The following is a 22,673-nucleotide window of genomic DNA, read 5'->3' as shown; positions in this document are numbered from 1 at the left end:
CCTCAACAGCAACCAACCAACCAGAACACTCTTTGTTACGTATGCTCATTGGAATAGCTTCATCAGTCTGTAAGTCTCATATTCCACAATTCATGACTGCGTGTGATGCCTGCAGGAAATCCCATGTGAGAATAACATTAAGACTACATTCCATTAAAATGACAAATTTGGAGAGCTATATTCTATCACTAATAGTTATTTTTGCAATACACGCTCCAGTCAACTGGATGTATTTACCATTTGTGACTTTCGGCCAATTGCTTTCCTATTACAAAGCATAACCTTGTTTAGCTGACAGTGATAAGCCTATGACATTCCAGAAAAGAAAGCCCTTGAGTTCAATTAGTGCCTCGACAGAATAACTGTCAGCGATGAAATCAATGAGATTTCCTGACATCTTGGTGACTGTCATCCGTGGAGCATTTGCATCTGAGGCAGCCTCACCTCCACAGCTCTACATCTACATAGATACTAAGCAAATCACACCTAAGTGCCTGGCAGAGGCACTGAGCTCTCAAATACAACAAGTTTTCCTGAAGCTGGTGGCTAGGTGACTGGCTGGTTCCTCTGTTCTGTGACAGGGAACAGCTACAACATGATGGGGAGTGACTTTGTCCAGGTTACAACAATACACTTAATCCTACAGGTTGACTATATTTGTCTGCCATTGACTGGCATGAACAGGACTGTTGTGCTGGTTGACATTTTATGGCGTAGTAGTCATCAAACAACGTATTTACTGGCAGTTTGTTCTGCACCCTCCAAATTTCTGTTCTTTTGTGAGACATTGTACTTGGTGGAGGAGTTGGTCGGATGTGCACTGGTCGATGTTGGGTAGTCATTTGATGGTTGTGACTGAGTCCATTCTACACGGCATGTTTGACTAGTGATAGACATTGGTGCTAAAGATAGGTATATCTGTTCTTTGACATTTCTGTTACTTCCTAATAATATACAGAGTCGACAATCAATGGCTGCTATGTCTTGCGTACTTTGTTCAACATTTATGGATACCATACACTGCTGTAGTTCTTCTCATACTTTCTGGCATGTATTCACAAATGCCATAGAGACCACTTTCAGCAGTTGATCATACCTCTTCCATCAAACTCTCATCAGCAGCATCATCATCTTCTTCTTCTTCTGCCCCCCCCCCCCCCCCCCCCCCGCCCACCACCCCACCCCTACCCCCCTCCTTCCATCTCAATTCACTGGCAGCATTTGATGAATTACTGTTGTTGAGATGTTCTTTACCGAAAGGGTTATGATGTTCTTTATTGGAAGAGCTTGGTACATATCTTCTGTGACTCCTTTCATCAAGTGTAAAATTAGTTTGGCTTATGTCATATTCATATTCAGGATCGCATAGGGCCAAAGCAGTCTGTAGAGTGTAAAATTAGTTTGGCTTATGTTATATTTAGATTCATAATTGCATAGGGCCGAAACAGTCTGTAGATATGACTGTGTCTTTTACCTGTGATGTTGGTCCCTGTTCTTCACTTGTTCTCCCACAAGCAGACTTGCTGCAGTTTGCCACCAAACATTTTCTTCAGTTTGACCTATAGTCTGTCCTAGCTATAGAACCACTGCTGGTCTGTGTCATGCGAATGAAAGTACACGTTACCAAATGCATCATGTCATCCTACTTGTTGTATTTGAGAGCTCGGTCAAATCCTTTTTGCCATTATGTTGGGTCTTGACCAGCATCTCTGGAAAACATGGATGAATGCCTCATGTGCAGTTGACTTACTGCTGGTCTTCTGAATATGTGGGTCTTAGGAGCAATGTACTGCTTGAATTTCTGTTCTTGACAGCGTAGGCAATAGCTTTTACATTGCCTATTTGGACCCAAAGTTATGTAGATGTTTTGAAGTATTCAACATTTACACCAAATAATGTCTGCTCATAAACACACTCAAGTCCAAATCTGAAAACAGGTTGTCAATGAGATACAACACTTAGCACTGAAAGCAAGTTTATTACAAACACCAACACACAGCCAGAACAGAACTTACCTCCTTGATGGAGAGTGCATATATTTATACAGATATTCGAGAATGCTGATATTCATACAAAAATCAAATATTCTAGAATATACAAACCTTTTATATTTCAAGAACATTCCAGAAATGGTAAATAGTAAACAACAAATAATTGCTGGTGGTTGGATTTGAAATAGTGACCTGCAGCATATCAGCCAATGACACTAATCACAGCAACAAACTGCACGCACTACATTTTGTGGCAATATTCTTGTTCATCCAAATGCCCCTTGAGAATCCCTTATGTGGCAATCATTTGTCTGTGGATTTTATCATGTGAATGTGTGTTAGTGGCCTTTTTAGGTGTTCAGGCTGTTATTGAATTGTTATTGTATATCTTATGTGTTTTAGCTTTGTAGAAAACCATTAATGCATGACTATTTCACTTATTTGTGAACTCAATTGATATTACTTAATTTAAAGGAGGTACTGGAGATCTGTCAAACTTGCCAAATGCTGCAATGGCTACACTACCAGAACCATTTACAGGCTGCATAAGGAGAGTTTATTTAAACTGGGAGAAAATCCCATTGGATGAAAAGAATATGATTGCAGCACGTAATGTAGCTGACTGTGATGGAACACCATGTGGTGGTGATGTTTGTGAACACGGTGGGACTTGCTGGTTAGATCCGTACTCTCAACCTCGTTGCAGCTGCAAGAAGGTATACTTTTTCCTTCCTAAAATCAGGCAGTGCTTCTGTTGATTAATGTACAATATTATTACTTTTTTGTTTGAGTTGTTTATATTTTTAAATACTATAGCAAATTTCTTACAGTTCTATACAGGAGCATTTTGTGAAAGTCAATTAACATGTACAGAAAGCAGCTGTCAAAACAATGGACGATGCATGAACAGAACTTCAGCAATTGCAGAATGTTCCTGTCCCCTTGGCTGGGGAGGAGCAACTTGTGAAGAAGGTTACTTTTTTCTAAGTTTTCATGTATTTTACCACAACATAAATCAAACTTCTCAATTAACAGTACATTTTTTTCTGTAGCTGTAATGACCATATCGCCTCATTTTGGAGGGAACGGCTACCTTGTTGTTGAAGGAAGTGGGAAAAGTGCAAAACAGAATGAACTCAGCGTGCAAACCAAAATGGAAATTGGTTACTTATACATAAATTTTTCCACTATTGAGACGAAGGGAATGATTCTATGGAGCTCAATGGTGAGTTGATGTTAAATATTATAAAGTAATTTTTATTGTAATCTCTCTCAAACTCTGGTAAAGCTTTTTCATGGCTTAGGAGCCTATACTGTCAAGTTGAGACAATTGCTTGAGATTATAATGAACACAGATTGTCATCCAGTTATGGTTCTTTCTTGTTTTACACAAGTTTCTCTGTGTTGGCATGTTAGCATATAACATGCCACATGCCAGTGCTGTTCTATCTAGCTATTAAACTTTATCTGATTTAACTGAATTTGTATTAGTTCATGCATTGTGTTTTGTGTTTAATGTGGTGATTGAAATGTGTTTTCTGCAAAGAAGACACATTAAGTTGAAGACACTCAAAATTAAGAGACACTTACACAACGCTTTTGGCCACAACGTTAACCAGCAAAAGAGAAACAGGAAAACACACACCATTTGTACACATAAGCAAGTACACTTCATGCACACATGACTGCCAACTCCAGAAGCCACATTGTGGCCCGGGCTGCTGGAGTTGGTGGTCATGCGTGTGTGAGAAAACTTTAATGTACATGAACATGATACCAGCAAAAAGATAAACCCAGTGTCTAGTCGGTAAGCACAACAGCCTTTAAAACTTCTACTATAAATAGTGCTATACAAATGTACAGTGATCTCCCATATAAAATCAAAGTTATTTATTTCATTTTCATGTTTTATAAATGCCTAAGGGCATTCTTATTAGGTCACTGCTTCTATTCAGTTGTTTTTAGACTGTATTAAGTACAAGAGACTTGAAGCAAGAATATGCAAAAACTGCTAAAGCAAGATCAAATAGAATTAATTTATTATACTATTAAAATATATTTTTATTTTATATTTAACTTGTGTGTGTGTGTGTGTGTGTGTGTGTGTGTGTGTGTGTGCGCGTGTGTTGATTACACATTGTCTGTAAAACTTATCCAAATTTATACCTACTAACAGCAGACAAAAGTATTTTATGCTTCTGAAAATCACTCATTTATACTTGTTTCATCCCTTCCTCAAACTGTTTCACTACATATTGCGCAATGTAAACCCTCAAGGATACCCAATGTGCTCTGTGCCCCTTGGAAGGCAACTGTACTCCTACACTGACATAAACATTTACATCTTCCTTCAAAATATATCTTTTCACATTAAAGAAGCCATTCATTGTGTAATTTAACTGGTTTTAGCTATCACTGTGGATGTCTGCTATCTATACAGCAATGTTCTACATTTCCATGGCTTTAGACAGTGGGATTATTCCCTCTTCCAGGGTGAGCTAAATTCATGTTACCTGTACTAACTTCACATTTATCTTCATTTATTTTTTATTCACTGGGTACATCTCCAATCAACACATGATTTGCTGCTACAGATGTGTGCTGCCAGTTTTCCCTCTTATGGTAATGGAGCCTCTCTCAAAATCCTGTACTTTTCATTGCATAAAATAACTTCTCCATACTTTCCATAAAATTCTCCATTTTATATGGGTTTTAAATTTTCCTTCGGAGATAATTAATGTTTTACACAGAACTCTACTCAAACTGCCCAGAATTACAGTTAGTCATCAAAGAATTTATGCAGTCTCAACAGAGCATCACTTTAACCATCATTGCCGAAATCATAGGTACAAAATTACCACATCCATCCTCCTGTCACATACTTCACCCCCAATGTTAATGTTGCATACTCCCCGTAAGGCAACCTGAGAAACTTTTAGTGTTACCTATCAGTTTTGTTGCTGTCTATTGAAAGAATGGCTTCAGATAAGTTACCATGAGGCTCAGTTGAAGGATGTTTATTGATATTTAGACCAAAGCTTGAAGGATAATCAGTATTTCCAGCAGTAACTGAGTAACACATACACTGCTTTGTGCTCACTCATCAGATGCTGCTGTAAAAATCAATTATTCTTTCCGTTTTTCTACCACCACCTATAAAACCTCTGAATCTTATGTAATGCCAGAAAGGAAGGAAGAAGAAAATGCAATATTAAATATCTCAGTGACTGTGAAGTCATTAGGAACAGAGCTCAAGTTTGGGCTGGCTAAGAGTTAGGGACAGTCCTGTAACCCAAGCTTCTGTCAGGCATTCAAAGGATGATGTTACCTACATGTTGCACACATGGGATGAGAATGGTCCACTGCATTAGACTTTTGAGAAATGTTGACTGGAGTGTGTCATTACCTGCAAATAGCAAAAATTACTTCAGCATTCATTATGCGTAATTGACATCAAAGAACAAGTGGAACCAAATTTTGGTATTTGGATTAAGTCTGCCCGTAAGTCTTTGGGAACATGGTTTTCTAAGTAAGGAATATTACTACAGTGACAAGGCAAAAAGTGTGAAGGGTATGAGGCACAGAGAGATGAGTATTGTAGTGAAGCCAGTAGCATAGTGTTAAAAGTAGTGTTACTAAGAGATAACCAAGCCCTCATTCTGGGGGGGGGGGGAGTATTATGATGCGCCATAGACCTTCGTCAGTTCAATTTCTACATCAGTTGTCATAGGCTTTTATATGTTTATAATGTCTTCTCCCAAATTCCTTCTCATTTTGCATATATTACGCAGAATATTGAGGTCATGTAATTCTAAAAATGCCAGAAGACATTAGCTATCTTTCTTCCTTCTGTATTTCTTTTTTATTTTCCATTTTAGCTTGTTGTTGCTCAAGAATGTTAATTAAAAAAAGAGTTGTCACACTATGCAGTCTCATTTTTGTGAAATTTTCTCATGTACAGTATGCAAGCGAGTGGTCTAACTTTTTGTAAACTACATTAACTATTTCAAAAGAGAAAGAAAAATTGCCTGTAATGTTATTGTACCCAAAACACATTAAATACTACTGGCTAAATCATAAGACAACACAGTAACTGACATTATTGAAGCAATATCATATATACAGGATGGCAATTATTGAATTATATGAAATAAAATTGTCATAACTTCTGAATGGTTTGCATTAGGACATTCAACCTGCACTGTTGCTCTTGGGCATGATGGGAATTAATATGCACATGTGCACACACCTTGTTGTTATTGGCCATTTGCACATGAAAAAGTCACGGTACAGCATGCCTGAGTGTATAGCACTTGTGAAGGCCTACTACGCGAACAGCAACAGCCCAACTGTGGCTTAAAGGAAGTTTGAGACCGAGTTCAAGCTGAAGACAACTGGTCCAAGTGTACTAACAATCAAGAATTTGATTCACATGAAAACATTGAGAAGACAAGTGCTGTATTTCAAACCAGCCCCAGGAAATCGATCATATGAGCTGTACAACAGGTAGGAATCAACCAGGAGACAATGCAACAAATTGTTGTTGATGACCTGCATCTCTTCTCACACAAAATTCAAACCCATCAGCAACTAAACCCAAGGGCCATGAACCAGCAGTTGTGTTTTGCCAACACTATTGTCCAAAGAATCGATGAACAGGACTTTGATGTGAATATGGTTTTGTTTAGCAATGAAGCCCACTTTCATTTGGATGGGCTCATCAATAAGAAAAACTGGCAGATTTGGGGGACTGCGATAGAGAAGTCTCTTCACCCTCAACAGGTGACTTTGTGGTGTGCAGTGTCCAGTCACAGAATAATCGGTGTGATATTCTTTGATGGCATGGTGACCACCGAATGGTAGGTGAAGGTTCTGGAAGATAATTTCATCCCTATAATCCAAAGTGACCCTGATTTTGACAAGGTATGGTTCATGCAAAACAGATCTCAACCACATCAAAGCAGGAGAGTGTTTGATGTCCTGGAGGAGCACTTTGGGAACTGTATTCTGGCTCTGGCATACCCAGAGGCCACTGGCACGGGACTCGATTGGCCGCCATATTCTCCAGATCTGAATAATAAGACTCCTTTTTTTGGAGTTATATGAAAGACAAGGTGTACAGCAATAACTCCAATACCATTGCTGAGCTGAAGAAAGCATTTCCGGAGGTCATCGACAGCATCAATGTTCCCACACTTCAACAGGTCATGCAGAATTTCGCTATTCATCTGTTCCACACTATCATCAAGGATAGCAGTCATATCGAACATGTCATAACTTAAATCTGAATATCTGTAGCGACATTTACATGTTGAATAAATTCTGTTCATGCCGTAGTTTGTAACTAATTTCCTTTTTTTCATATAGTTCAATAATTGCCACACTGTAAATGGCTTCTAGAGATCAAACACAAACTAAACTGTCTGAAAAATATAGTATTGTCTGACAAAAGTGGTACTAATATTTAATCAGATCTTAATAACATTTTTAAAGAGCTGCAATGAGTGCTTTAAAAGAACATAAATGTAAAATTATACACTTCACAAAAAAAAACCATAGTATTGTTGTTGTTGTTGTGGCCTTTGGTCCTGAGACTGGTTCGATGCATCTCTCCATGCTACTCTATCCTGTGCAAGCTGCTTCATCTCCCAGTATGTACTGCAGCCTACATCCTTCTGAATCTGCTTAGTGTATTCATCTCTTGGTCTCCCTCTACGATTTTTACCCTCCATGCTGCCCTCCAATACTAAATTGGTGATACCTTGATGCCTCAGAATATGTCCTACCAACCGATCCCTTCTTCTAGTCAAGTTGTGCCACATACTCCTCTTCTCCCCAATTCTATTCAATACCTCCTCATTAGTTACGTGATCTACCCATCTAATCTTCAGCATTCTTCTGTAGCAGTGTGTGTGTATATGTTTGAGGTTTACGGGCGCTAAACAGCGTGGTCATCAGCACTCATTCTGTAGCATCACATTTCGAAAGCTTCTATTCTCTTCTTGTCTGAACTGTTTATCATCCGTGTTTCACTTCCATACATAGTATTATATGACTGCAATAGCAGTGATTCACAGTGAAAATCAGTCAACACATACAAATACCTTGGTGTAACAATTTGTTTGGCCATGAAATGGAATATTAGTATGACGCTCTGTCATAGGTAAGGGGGCCGGCAGACTTTGGTTCATTGGTACGATAATGGGTCTGGCTGCAAAGGAGATTGCTTACAAAACATTTGTGCAACCCATCCCAGAATATTGCTCAACTGTGTGGGACCCATACCTAATAGGACTAACAGGGGATACTGAATGTGTACAAAAACGGGCAGCAAGAATGGGAGAGTGTCATAAAGATGCCAAAATACTAGAACTTCCAAATACTTGGATACAGATGCCAACTATTCCATGAAAGCCTATTTACAAAGTTTCAGGAGCCAGTTTTAAGTATGGTATCTAGGCACATACTACAAGCCCTTAAGCAGCGTATGTGTAGGGACTACAAAGACAAGATTAGCCTGATCACAACATGCACAGCGTCATTTAAGCAACCCTTCTTCTCCCACTCAGTATTCAGATGGAATAGAAAGAAGTCTTGATAAGTGTCACAGTGGAAAGAGACCTTTTCCACAGATTTCACAGTGGTTTGCAGAGTCGAGATGTAGATCTTGAACACAAAATAAAAACTCGCTACACTCCGACATTAAAGGATCAAGACCTTCTACACTAATAGTTTTCTTACTATACAAGTGAATATTTCAGAAAGCTATTCACATTTGTGCATATGTGTACCATTATTTAATGACAACAAGTTACAACAGAAAATGAGATACAGTAAACCAGGAAAAACAACTTCACACAGATTTAAAGTATCAAAAGGACATTTGCCTTTGTTCAGCATATTATGCAGTTCAAACTGGGCGGTAAATCTTCAGAAGTAAAAAATAAAAAATAAATAAATAAGTAAAAACCAAGACATAAATAGGTTCTACATCTACATCTACATTTATACTCCGCAAGCCACCCAACGGTGTGTGGCAGAGGGCACTTTACGTGCCACTGTCATTACCTCCCTTTCCTGTTCCAGTCGCGTATGGTTCACGGGAAGAACGACTGTCTGAAAGCCTCCATGCGCGCTCGAATCTCTCTAATTTTACATTCGTGATCTCCTCGGGAGGTATAAGTAGGGGGAAGCAATATATTCGATACCTCATCCAGAAACGCACCCTCTCGAAACCTGGCGAGCAAGCTACACCGCGATGCAGAGCACCTCTCTTGCAGAGTCTGCCACTTGAGTTACAATAATAAAGGAAAACAGGACATAAAAATAGAAATAAGTTGTTAGGGGGAAAGTTTCAATCTACATGCTCTGAGGTTTGAAGTAAATTTTCTTTTCCATAATCATTAATTCCTGTTTGCTGTGAATGAAATGACTTATCTTACCATTCCTAAGTATGGCTTTTTCATGTTTCTGGTAATTTTGCTGCATTTTTTCCTGTTTTTACTGTTTATCGATATGTATGTTCTTCTGCTTCCTTGGTGTTAAGTATCATTTTGGACTTACCTGTTTCTGATATCTGTAAGTTCACTATTGTGTTATATCACTTATGATGCTTCAGGGACAAGAGTATTTGGGTATTGGCATAGAAGAAGGACTGTTAAAGTTTGCATGGGGACATCCCACTACAAACCGTACACTGTTACTGGTCTCTGGTGGTGTAGCTGCTGATGGCACCTGGCATACTTTGGAGATTGACCTTAGTCCAAGGAACATCACTGTATGGTTTGACAGTCAGCTTATTCATTCTGAAACAGAAGAAGGTGAAGGCAGCAAAAAATTTCTAATCACAGATGGAATATTCTATCTGGGTAAGTTGCAGAGAGACTCATTTAGCTTAAAATAAGAGATAAGGGCATTTTGCTCTTTATTCTTGATCAATGTGTTACTGAAGATATTTATTTTATAAATGTCCACTCTTCTGCAAAGTTCGTGTTGCTTCTGTATACTTCACTCCACAGTGAATAATACATTCTAGAAATAACCTTTAGGATTTGTGTAAGCCTCTCTCCACAATATCTTTTCTCTTGGAGGAGTTAGCCCAACAAAGTATGCTAAAGAGCCTCTGCAGTAGTTTGGAAAGTGTAAGAGAAAGGAACAGAAAGATTAATGTTTTGAGTCAGGCTATGATATGTGACCGGATAACTCAGTCAGTAAGAGATTATCTGCAAAGCCAAGTGTGCAGGTTAATACCCCAGTGTTGCATTCAGTTTTAATCTGGCAAGAGGTATTATATTATTCACTCCATTACAGACTAAAAGATTCATTCAAGTATATAAATAACTTGTTCAAAAACCTCTCAACCATCATTGTTGCAGGTTTTTGACACCAACACAAACGTATAATAAGTTACTAGAACAATTGTTTATCCTGTTGTGAGCTGATGCGTATCTTGACAATGGAAAATTAACCACAATATGAGAAGGCTCTCAAATATATTCCTTAAAGCATGTTAACATGTGTAATTTGATATCCCAGCAATCATTAACACTTTATGTTTTGTATCACACTGTGGGCTTTAATGATTACATCTGGCATGATTATCTTTCAGGTGGATTCCCTGGAGAAGAATCTGTAACAGAATTATCAAATGGATTATTTTCATCACATTTCATAGGATGTATCAAAGAACTAGCATGGAATAAAAATACCAGTGTCACTGATTTCTCAGATTACCAGGGAGAAAATGTTGGGAGCTGTGCTTCAATACAAACATAAATTTTGTTAACAAAGCTGTTTAAAACATGCCACAACAAAAGTATTTTTGTTAGACATGCCATTCTAGCAAGTGCTCACATTATGAGCTGATAGCCTTTGTCGATCTAAAATGTTGAGTGATAACTAATACTGGGAAAGCCAGATGCAAGAGAAATTTCATTTAGAGAATTGGTCAGTCAATGTGATTTGTTTCTTTCTTTTTTAAGTTGTCATTTCAGTATGGGATTCTGTCCTTTTCTTGGCTGGTACCTTCTGAGTAATATAAAAATCAATAACAGTAATATCTTTCTCAGTGTCTTGAGTTCTGCTCATTTGGACATCACACACAGGACAGTTAACAAGTAATTTCATAGGTACTATTTTTATTCTTACAGGTTTAGTGTTCCCTAATAACATTTTGTATTTAATACATAAAACAGCAGTACTGAGTTGGTACTCATCTGTCCTGTACAGCTGCCCTCATTGTTTTGGACAGTCTATCGTGCTTTTTATTTCATACCCTAGTTATGATAGTCCCACAAAAGACTGACTGTGATCAAAAGAAAATCTAAATATTGTGAATTTATCTGGACAGACTTTCAACTTATAAATAAATTCTGCCTGTCGTAGTGTTTCTGACACAGGTAATATTTTTCAGAGCACAATTTGAGAGAAAAGGAAGAGAGTTAGTGAGAGGCTGAACTATTTAGTTGGTGTGTGAGGCTCGTTTCAGCAGCTCAGTTGGAAAGATGCAAATGCAAACATTGAAAGTGCAGATGTGATTAACAGTTCAATACAAAACTGTCCCATTGTTGTAATTAACTACATGCAAGAACTTAAACTCTATACATCTATCTATTTAAAACATTGGATTTATCAGATTGATGCAGCAGGTCATGTAAAGCAATATCATGTTTAAGCTATCAATAGTGAAATTCCATTGAAAATAAGAAATATTTCCCAAAATGTGTTGCATGCAAGATAAATCAAATTAATAAAAATTATTACTGGCAACGCAATATGATTTTGATATTATTTCAAACAAAGCTTCTCTAAGCAGTATTTACTCTAAATGCACTACTAGAACCAGTAATTACAGCTGAATAAGAAAGTAACAAGTGTGCATTCACTGTATTCCACAGAGAAATATGTGTATCCAGTCCGGCAACAGCGGATGTTTTTGGCATTGTTACACGCAAAACTTCTGTAAGAATTATTTATCATTAAATGCATTAGTAGAATCAGTAATTACAGCTGAATAAGAAAATAACAAGTGTGTATTCCTTCATGCTTGTGTTCCACAGAGATATATGTGTACTGTGTCCTGTTTCACAGTAAGAATTGTCATGGATGGATAAATAAACGGTTGTTATGAGGGTAAGTTTTACTGTGAAATTCACTCCTTAGGTGAATTTTGATCTTCCAGAAGCAAGAGCACTTTCTGCAATTGATGAAGAAAAATATACAGAATGAAAATTTGGGGGGAGAAAAACATGAGTAGCAAAGTAATAGTGGAGAATTGTGATTTGAGCATTAAATGTTGCACTACATGGTGATCCTTGATTTGGTTTGAAACTTGATAACATTTTTTGTATTTTAACTTAAGGTACTATATTTTCTTTCACAATGGCTTGCTTCTATTTGATATGTTTTACTCAACAAATAAATCCCTGCTTCTTTGGTGAATTTCTTGTTGATATTCAACTTGGTACCATGTGCTTGCTTGTTTCTGGCATCACAAACTAGCTTTTGTGGCAGATGGGTCTGTTATGATGAACACAAGTGCAGCTAATGCAGTACATAATTCCCAGTCTTCACTCTGTCATCAAAATCCCTAATAAGGGAATACAGGTGACCCAGTACCCAACTGCCAATGAATCAACAAGGAACGTCCTCAGCAAGATTATAATCTTCATATATTGTGAAATTAAATACTATACACTCTCCTTGCAAATCAAAGTAGCAGTCTTTCAAGCTTTGCAGCACTGCTGCCAAATCCAATACTTTTCATAGATCGCTTCATTTAACCACACTAGGTAGAGACAATGGTTAATACTGAATAAAAGAGTTTTTGTTATTATTAAAGAAAAGCTTCTTTTAATACTTTTCATCAGTCAATTTTTTAACATTTTGTCATAACATTTATGTATCAAGTGCGTTTCTGGAGTCTTGCCCATGAATTTCTTTGTACCATAGTATTGACGTGTCCATTTTTTTTGTGGTGGCATTTGGATGTTGACTGTATTGTTTCATGAGATTATAATAGAACACTCCAAGTTCAGACCTGCAATTCCTTGACGCTTGCCTCTTTGCTTTTAATTAAATGTTATCATTCTTCCTTTGTTCCTTTCCTTCTGCAGTTATTGTTGTTCATAGGATACTCTGTTTTGACTCGAACATACTCTAATTCTTGTTTCTTTTGTGATATCTCAATGTTGTTCTTTATTTCTATTTCCTCTTAGTCACTGTACTCCCTCTCAGATCATATTACCGTAAGTCCTCTTTCTTCTTTGATTTTGTTTCTTCATGCTGCAGAATCTCTTTGTGATCTTGCTTGAGACATTATATACCTTTAATGGCAAAATTTTGGAGAACATAGGCTCTACAGTTTCTGGTACATTTGTAGAAAATTCTAGAACTTCTAGAACATTCTACATTAAAAGCAAGCCACACTTTGCATTACATACATTCAAGAATAAAAATTTGTTGTTACAGAAAAATCCATGAAATATTCTACAACATTACATCTAACTTTCAAATATTCTGTCTATTTTACCCTTCTTCTGTGTTGCCCACATACCTCTGCTATTTACCTGCACATTCTGCCAGCACTTTACTTTATACCTACTGTACCTAAATCACAATGTATGTTCTCAAATCATAAATTGAATAGGAAGGGGGCCAAATGACGACAGAATGGTAACATCTATTCTCAGCCATACACTATATGGTGAACTGCGTTGTTCAAATGTAGAGGTGCCTGAAAGAATGACTGATACATAGTGGTAATTACCTCTAGCATCCATTAGAACCATCCTAATGTACCAACAGAAGGTATTACTGCAATACTCATTTAGTCTGATAATCAGCTCATGTTATTTGTTACTATGCCATCTTTTCTACTTAAACCCACAACACATATGCCATACCATTGTACAGACTTAAATATGACACTCATCTTATTCCTGTTTTGTTCAACTTTATACTGCTTCTTCTCTCCTATTTTCCCCACTGTCCACATGTTTTTCTACTTTTCTGTTGATCAGTATGCTGCTTCTGTTTCTTTTTATTTCCTCTGTAATTTTTGACCTTGTTTGAATAATGATATAGTACTGCTCAGACTTAACGTCCATGACAGCAATTAAAAATAAACTTCCTTTGTAAGTCTCAAAAGAACACTTGTAAACTTATGCCAAATCATTAATAAGCTGAAAAGTTACAAAGGATTTTTGTTCTAAAGAAAATTTTGGTAATGCCAAACCAGTCTCCCAAATAACATAAACAGGTCACTCAAATTGAGTGATGGGTACCATTTCCAATTTTTTTAATTACTGCCATATGCTTTATAATTGAAGCAAGTATCAATCATTTTCTTTGATATTTATACATAAAGGAAATAAAAAAGAAAGCAATAAATCACATTGGCTGTACTTCGACATTTTAAGTTCCACACCATAGCTTGGCTATATTATTATTATTATTATTATAGTGTCTGCAAATCAAGTTATCTGTAAAATGAAGGATACTTGTGTACATTTTGAGCTGTACTGGAACAGCTCATTTGATTTTGCCAAGGTGCATTAAATGCCATAATTCTGTGATAGAATATTATTGAGTGATTTCTGTAATGTATGATGAAATATAGCACCAACTATCACTATTTCATGGAATTCCTTTCTCTATTCAAGCCATGATTGGGGCACCTATCTCTGTCATTAGACAACTGTAAGCACATATTATGTAGTACATGACATTAGCATCATATTAGTTGCTGCTTTAATCAATAAGTGAGAAATTATTTGTTTTGGTTAGGGTCTCTCTTAATTGGCAAGATTGGAAGACATTTAAATTTATTAGAAATGGACATGCTCTCTCTCTCTCTCTCTCTCTCTCTCTCTCTCTCTCTCTCTCTCTCTCTCTTGCCCCCCCTCCCCCCCCCCCACTTCCTCTCTCTCTCTTTGTGTGTGTGTGTGTGTGTGTGTGTGTGTGTGTGTGTGTGTGTATAGCATCCAGTTTTTGAACCTGCATGTGCAGTGTGCATTTACACTGCTAATCAGTTTCTTATCCATCAAAACTAAGCCTAACCAAAATTTTTATTCCTCGCAGAGCAAAGCAGCACACTAAGTGTTGTCAACACTACATACTGTGCCGTGCACTTTATAATACTTTAATATAAGTGTGTGAAACCACTCATGGCTTGAATAATAATTTTGAAAAAAGTCATAAAAAGGTTACTTCATGTCAGTATCATAAAAAACTGAAGCTTAACAACCTGAATAAGATTTATGTACACACAGTGTTATGGAAAGGAAATCTGCTACTTACCGTATAGCAGAGATGCGGAGTCACAGATAGGCACAACGAAAATACTGTCACAAATAAGCTTTTGGCCAGTACGGCCTTCATCAAAAATAGATGACAGATATATACACACTCACTCACACAAATGCAACTCACGCACACACAACTGCAGTCTCTGGCAACTGAAGCCAGTGCATGATGGGAGTGGTGACTGGGTGGGGGTGTTGGAGGAGGCTGAGGTAACGAGGGGGAAGGATAGTAGGATGGGGGTGGGGGACAGTGAATTGCTGCTGGGGAGCACTCAAGAGACGAGACAGAGAGAGGGTAAGCCAGCTATGCCTAGTCGGGAGGTTAGACGGAGGGTAGGGGAGAGATGGAGGTTGAGGGGGTAGTGGAAAAGGAGAGAAGTAAAAAAAGACTGGGTGTGATGGTGGAATGAGGGCTGTGTAGTGCTGGAATGGGAACAGGGAAGGGGCTGGATGGGTGAGGACAATGACTAATGAAGGTTGATGCCAGGAGGGTTATGGGAACATAAGATATATTGCAGGGAAAGTTCCCACCTGCACAATTCAGAAAATCTGGTGTTGGTGGGAAGCATCCATATGGCACAGGCTGTGAATCTGTCATTGAATTGAAGGATGTCATGTTGGGCAACATGCTCAGCAACAGGGTGGTCCACTTGTTTCTTGGCCAGAGTTTGTGGGTGGCCAATCATGCAGACAGACAGCTTGTTGGTTGTCATGCATCCTCCCAGCACTTTAGTTGCAGCTGAGCTTGTAGATCACATGACTGGTTTCACAGGTGGTCCTGCCTTTGATGGGATAGGTGATGTTTGTGGCTGGACTGGAGTAGGTGGTGGTGGGAGGATGTATGGGACAGGTCGTGCATCTAAGTTTGTTACAGGGATATGAGCCATGGGGTAAGGGCTTGGGACCAGGGCTTGCATAGGGATGGATGAGTATATTGTGTAGGTTTGGTGGACGGCAGAATTCCATTGTGGGAGGGGTGGGAAGTGTAGTGGGCAGGACATTTCTCATTTCAGGGCACAGTGAGAGGTAATCAAAACCCTGGTGGTGAATGTAATTCAGTTGCTCCAATCCTGGGTGGTACTGAGTTATGAGGGGAATGCCCATGCATAGCTGGCTTATCCTTTCTCCATCTCATCCCTGAATGCTACCCAGCAGCACTTCACTGTTCCCCACCCCCACCCTACTATCCCGCGCCCTCCCCACCCCAGCCTCCTCCTTACCCTAATCCAGTCGCCTCTCCTATCATGCATTGCTGCTCACTGTCTGGCTTCAGCTGCCAGAGACTGCAGTCACATGTGTGTGAGTTGCGTTGTTGTGCCTATCTGTGACTCAGCATCTCCACTATATGGTGAGTAGCAACTTTCCTTTTCATAATATTGTTGCATCCCGTCCTGGATTTTCTATTGTATGATTTATGTGTACACATTCGTATATGTAACTTAAACTTATAAGACAACTTTCCAGCTGTAATTAAAAGTATTGACGAAACTTGGCGGGTATGTAGAGGGGTCAAAATAATACAATACATGTTTTTTTTTCAGTTTTGGGCAGTTTTATTTTTAGGAAATAAAACACACCCAGAAAGGTAATTTGGTGTATTAGGTTTGGAGGGAATATCTTTGAAACCATAATATATAAAAAAAAATGTGTTTCATATAAAAGTTGAAATGTAATTAACATTCTTGAAAACTATATAGTCAACTTACGTAATAATTTGAAATTTTGGAAAATACCCCACCACCATTAATTAATTTTGAAAAATGTAAACTTTTGTTACAAGATAAATTAAAGAAGCTTCCATGCTACATCCATTCATGTGTAATAAAGCTGATTTATAAAATAAGCTGTGTAGCATATTCAATATACCTAAGTAAAATCTCTAAATATTCATCATTATTCTAATTATTTGTTTTATTTATTTTTGTTTCATGTTTTAAATTGTTATTTTATGTCTTACATTCATGTTTTTTTTTTAATTTTACTATTTCACATACTTTTATTTTGTTAAGTAAAACTAATAAATAACTCATTATTGTGATACAATATCATTACAGTAATGATTATCTGTAAAAAACTGCATCAAACCTTACTTTTCTTACACTGTGCACATAAAATGCATGAAATTTCTTCACATAATGCACACAACAGACAACACAATATAAAACAAAATTCAGCAGGATTTTCAAATCGTGAGAGGTGATCCTCTAAACATCCTGAATTGTACTGGCACAATTCAGAACGTTAGAAAACCTTGGTGCAGGAACTGGTTATGTACTAGTGACTCCAACTTGATTATATTGTGTCCCAAGTTTAGATAGACATCATTGTTATTCAGCAGAACAACATCTGAAAATCTTCTCACAAACTTCTTCCAACATCGAATACCGCATACATTCACTGGCTGCACCTGTCCCATCAAGCCTTTTGGGATCATGAGATGAACAAGTTCCTTGTCCTCAGGTACTATGCTCAAAACAGTTTTTCCACATTACCACCCCAACAATCTAACAATAGTACAGATGTTTCTCCCACAGTGAAAGAAAACTTCTGTCAGATATCGTTTTACATGGTCAGATGTTAGTTCACCAGATTTTGATGCTGTCACTAGAACATTTCAGGTATCAGCAAGTGATTCTTGAATTGTAAGTCCAAACTCTCAAATAGATTCTTTTAAAAGAATGGGAATGGGGTGGTTAGTGAGAAAAAAACATTTTGAGCAGTGTACCTGATGACAAGGAACTTGTTCATCTGGTGATCCCAAAAGACTCAAGAGCACAGATACAGCCATTGGAAGTATATGGCTTTTGGTGTTGTGAGAAGATTTTCAGATCTAGTGCTACTGAAGGATTACCATATCAATCTTCATTCAAGAAGCAATATAATCGTGCTGCAGTCACTAGGATGTAATCAATTCTCATCGCCAAGGTTTTCCAGTGTACTGAAATATGCTTGGCACAAATCAGGATGTTTAGAGGATCACTCACCACAGCTTGAGAATACTGCTGAATTTTGTTTCATATTGTTTTGTCTGTCATGTGCTATATGTGAACAATTTCATTCATTTAATGTGCACAGATTAAAAAAAGTAATGTTTTAAGGATTTATTTGCAGATGACCATTAATGTAATGATTTTGTTTTGTAATAGTGAGTTATTTATTATTTTCAATTAACAGAATACAGTTGTATAAAATAGTAACTAAAAACAGGAATTTAAAATGTAAAATAACAATTTAAAACATGAAACAAAAAAAGTGAAACAAATAATTAAAATAATATTGAATGTTTATATATTTTATTTAGATATGTAGAAAATACTCTGGCAGCACATTCTGTAAAGATTATTTCCCAAGAATGTAATGTAACTGGATAGATAAAAAATCTACTCACCAAGCATCGTCAGGAGACAACACTTATAAAAGGTATTACAGAAGTTTTAGAACCAGTGGCTCTTTCTTCTGGCAGAAGGATTGAAGGGGAAGGAAGAGGGATGAAAGAAAAGGACAGGTGAGGCTTACAAAAAGGCATAGAGTCCAGAAAGGCTACTCAGAAGCCCGGGTTCTTTCCTTTTCATCCTGTCCTGTAAATGTCCCCTGACCTGGGGTTATGGATGACCTTTCCAAACTCTACAACCTTTCCTAAGCCTTACCACTTCTTCTCCTTCACCCTACTTCCTTCTCCTTCAATTCTTCTGCCAGAAGAAGCAGCCACTGGCTCTGATAGCTCCTGTGATACCTTTTATATGTGTGTTCTCCTGCTGGAGCTTGGTGAGTAGATATTTTATCTATCTAGTTACATTATATTTTCAAAAATTGATTATTTTCGTTGATTTATTTCTCAAAAATGAGATCTTAGAAACTGGCTTTATTGTACATAGTTGGATGTGGTGCGAAAGCTTCTTTAATTCATGTTGTAACAAAAATATCCTCTTTTTCAAAATTAATTAAGGTTGGTGGTGTATTTTCCAAAATTTAAAATTATTTTAACAAAGTTGATTACGCAGTTTTCAAGATTATTAATTACATTTTAACTTTTATATAAAACACATTGTTACATATCATAATTTCGAAAATATTCCATCCAAACTTCATATGCCCAATTACCATTTAAAAGTGAAACAGGATAGAAATGAGAAAATACTTATTGCATTATTTTGACCCTTCTACATACTTGAATGTTTCATCGAGGTTATTTAGTTACACCTGGGAATATTGCCATATTACTTATGTATGTTATTAGCAAACGAACACAAAAATTTTAAGATTGTATATGTTTAAAAATTAAAGTTCCATCGAAATGAATTTAATTTTAATTTATTATAAATCAGGCTGAACAGTACATCATTTACCATAATTTGTGGAAAATCAAGTACAGTTACTGTTCCAGATCTCTTAACTTCCTGTTTCACAGCTGTAAACCACATATAGGAGAGTTGGTGCAAAATTCATAGTTATATATAATATCACATCATTGTTGTTGTTATTAAAATAATTGTTAAAGTTAAAATACAAAATTATAAATCAGAACATATGTTCACCAATAAGTATTTGTGTTTATGGAGACCAACAAACAAAATTTACTACTTTACGGCAAATATGTACAGATGCATGCAAAGCAGTAATGGAGGTACAGAGAAAATGTTGTTTTTGTTTCCGTTTGTCAGTATTTTTGTGTTCATACTAACAAAAATATTTTTGGTTTGTTAAATATGCCTTAAATGTCATGTGAGATTTTGAAGTCCCATTTGTAAGATTGCTTTTGCTTTGGTTTCTTTTTTCTTTATGGTTTTTTAGCATTATACATTAGATTATCTGTTTCACAGTATACTTCAAATGCAAATGACATGCAATCAGATAAGTGTAATTGGGAATTTTTATTTCAAATGACACTATTCTCTGCACAACATTTGAAGATATGGAAAACGAGTGCCAGAAAGATATTTGAAGTCAGCTTACATTATTAGTCTTCAGGCCTAGTTGGCAAAATTTTGAACCTGTTCCATTTACTACATCCCTTTCATTTTTTAAAACAAAAGTACATGTTATTTGTCCAGGTTCAGTGCTCTAACTGAGCTTAAAAAAATATTTCATTTCTTCTCTCTCTTTTTATTTGTGTTGTTTGCTTGAGAGTGAGACACATTTAAATGTAGCTATTTTTGTGTACATTATCTTTGTAGGACCTGAGTGGAAAATAACTCATGAAAAATATTATATAGCAGAAAACTTATATATAAGTAAGAAAGTTTTCGGGGATACATTCATTATCTAATTCTGTGCTGCGCACACATTTCTGATTAAAGTTGACTAACTGTGTTTTAGATGATGTAACAAAGATCCTATAAATGGCAGCAACTGAGAAACAAATACTCGGCAATGAAGTGAGAGAAGTAGAATGTTTGATATTTTCAAGTACCAATGTGTAGTCCATTAAAACAAGAATGTTTCTGAAAGCATTGACGTTTTCTATCAAATCTTTAATTTAAAACAATTTGTACAATATTTTACAATATGGCTTCCATACGAATCTATTGTACTATGTAATAAAAGCCATTTTATTTCAAATCAACCTCTGTGTAGTTTTGAAGTACATGAACAATACAGCTGATCACTGCCATATGTTTGTGTGAACTCATTTATACAAGATTTGATATATGCATATATGAAAAGTTCTTAGCCACAATTTCATAAAATGTTCTTAATAGTAAACACAGCACACATTTTTAATGCCATAGGTACTTAAAAGTAGAAATGAATAGAAAGCAGTTATGAGATGAAAGATTTATGAATTGTATGTGCTTACATTACAAAGTGAAACATGTTAAATGCTATATGCTGTTCAATTTATTATTCAGTTTCAATTTGTTATGTAATGTTGTCATTGTATTGTGATAGCTTATTTTATCTTTTTGTTAAATGTTAGTTTCAGAGATTGTTGTGTATTTCTTGAAACCACAGTTAATGAAATTTATTGTACTGTTGGTGAGACTCTGCTAAAGAGCATCACATTTGTTTTACTCTGATTTGTGATTTTGTTGCCTTTGGTACATTTGTTAAGTTTTGTTAATTTATTGTTGCATGTGTGTGTGTGTGTGTGTGTGTGTGTGTGTGTGTGTGTGTGTGTGTGTGTGGATGGGTGGGTGGTGCATATGACATTTATAATGTCCTCTTTGATTGATTATAGTAAGAATACAAATATTATGTAAAACATTATTTTAAATAAAATTTTAAGAAGTAAATGCACACACTGCTCTGACTGCTTATAATTTTGGAATTCTGTAACAAGCCAAAATTGGAATCATATAATTATTTATGTCCACAACATCTTTCCAGTGACATTAATATGGTAAATTCAGTGTGTGTGTGTGTGTGTGTGTGTGTGTGTGTGTGTGTGTGTGTGTGTTGGGGGGGTTATATTGTGGAAGTAATAACGACAGCACACTTCGCACTCGTACCGATTGAGACAATAAATGGATGGCATTTCACTTAACATAGTATTTACTCCTTCAAAATTGGAATGAGTAACTTTGGTTAAAGTAATTAATGAGATTATTCAGGTCATACTTACCCAAATTCCTGGTGTCAGTATTATAAAAACGATGTAGTTACTACTCACCGTATAGTGGAGAGGCTGGGTTGCAGATAGGCACAACAAAAAGACTGTCAAACAAAGCTTGCCCAAACAGGCCTTCATGAGAATAGGCAACACACACACACACACACACATGACCATTCATGTCATTTCATTTTATTATCTTCCTGTAAATCATTTACATGATGCAGGAATTGTCACAACAAAGTTATCATACTAGTACAAGTACTACAGACATAATAATGGAATATCACTTTCAAGGCATTTTTTAAAAGTACAAATTTATACATATAAATAAAAATTTTTGGCAATAAATTTACACACAATCAAAGTACTCATCTATGTCATAGAAAGTTTTGCTTAAAAGGTAATTTTTAAGCTCAGTCTTAAATTTTACTTCATCTATTATTTCCTTCATGTACACTGGCAGAGCATTGTAAAGTTTTATTCCAAAATAACTTACATGCTTTTGGGTTTGTGTTGTCCTTACCCTATCTACATACAAATTCTTACGAGTTCTAGTATTATAATTATGGCAGTCCTCATTTGTACATAGATTTTTCATATGTGCTCTTGTACACACAATGCTTTTTAAAATATACAGTGATGGTATTGTGAGTATTTGCAGTTCTTTGAAAAGGGTCCTACAATAAGTTCTTGGAGAGTTATGTGTTATGATTCGTATAGCTCTTTTCTGAAGTTTGAAGATATCTGTTAAGCTTGATTTAGTTTTACCCCAGAAAACTATGCTGTAAGACACGATGGACTGAAAGTAAGCAAAATACACTAGTC

The 22,673-nt window shown here is 36.5% G+C and overlaps 1 protein-coding gene across 1 annotated transcript in view; it reads left to right on the top strand.

The window, feature by feature from the left end:
- LOC124796061 (protein eyes shut-like) overlaps window positions 1–10,766 on the top strand; it is a 227,585-nt gene extending 216,819 nt beyond the window's left edge. Inside the window, 6 exon segments of the mRNA XM_047260149.1 lie at window positions 1,360–1,399; window positions 2,466–2,707; window positions 2,822–2,963; window positions 3,044–3,216; window positions 9,610–9,859; window positions 10,600–10,766. Coding sequence (XP_047116105.1) covers window positions 1,360–1,399; window positions 2,466–2,707; window positions 2,822–2,963; window positions 3,044–3,216; window positions 9,610–9,859; window positions 10,600–10,766 — 1,014 coding nt within the window.
- Window positions 10,767–22,673: the final 11,907 nt, after the last annotated feature.

The sequence above is a fragment of the Schistocerca piceifrons genome, chromosome 4 (genome assembly GCF_021461385.2).
Source record: "Schistocerca piceifrons isolate TAMUIC-IGC-003096 chromosome 4, iqSchPice1.1, whole genome shotgun sequence".
Lineage (NCBI taxonomy): Eukaryota > Metazoa > Arthropoda > Insecta > Orthoptera > Acrididae > Schistocerca > Schistocerca piceifrons.
The sequence above is the reverse complement of the archived record's forward strand: the minus strand, read 5'-3'. Positions and strand labels throughout refer to the sequence as shown.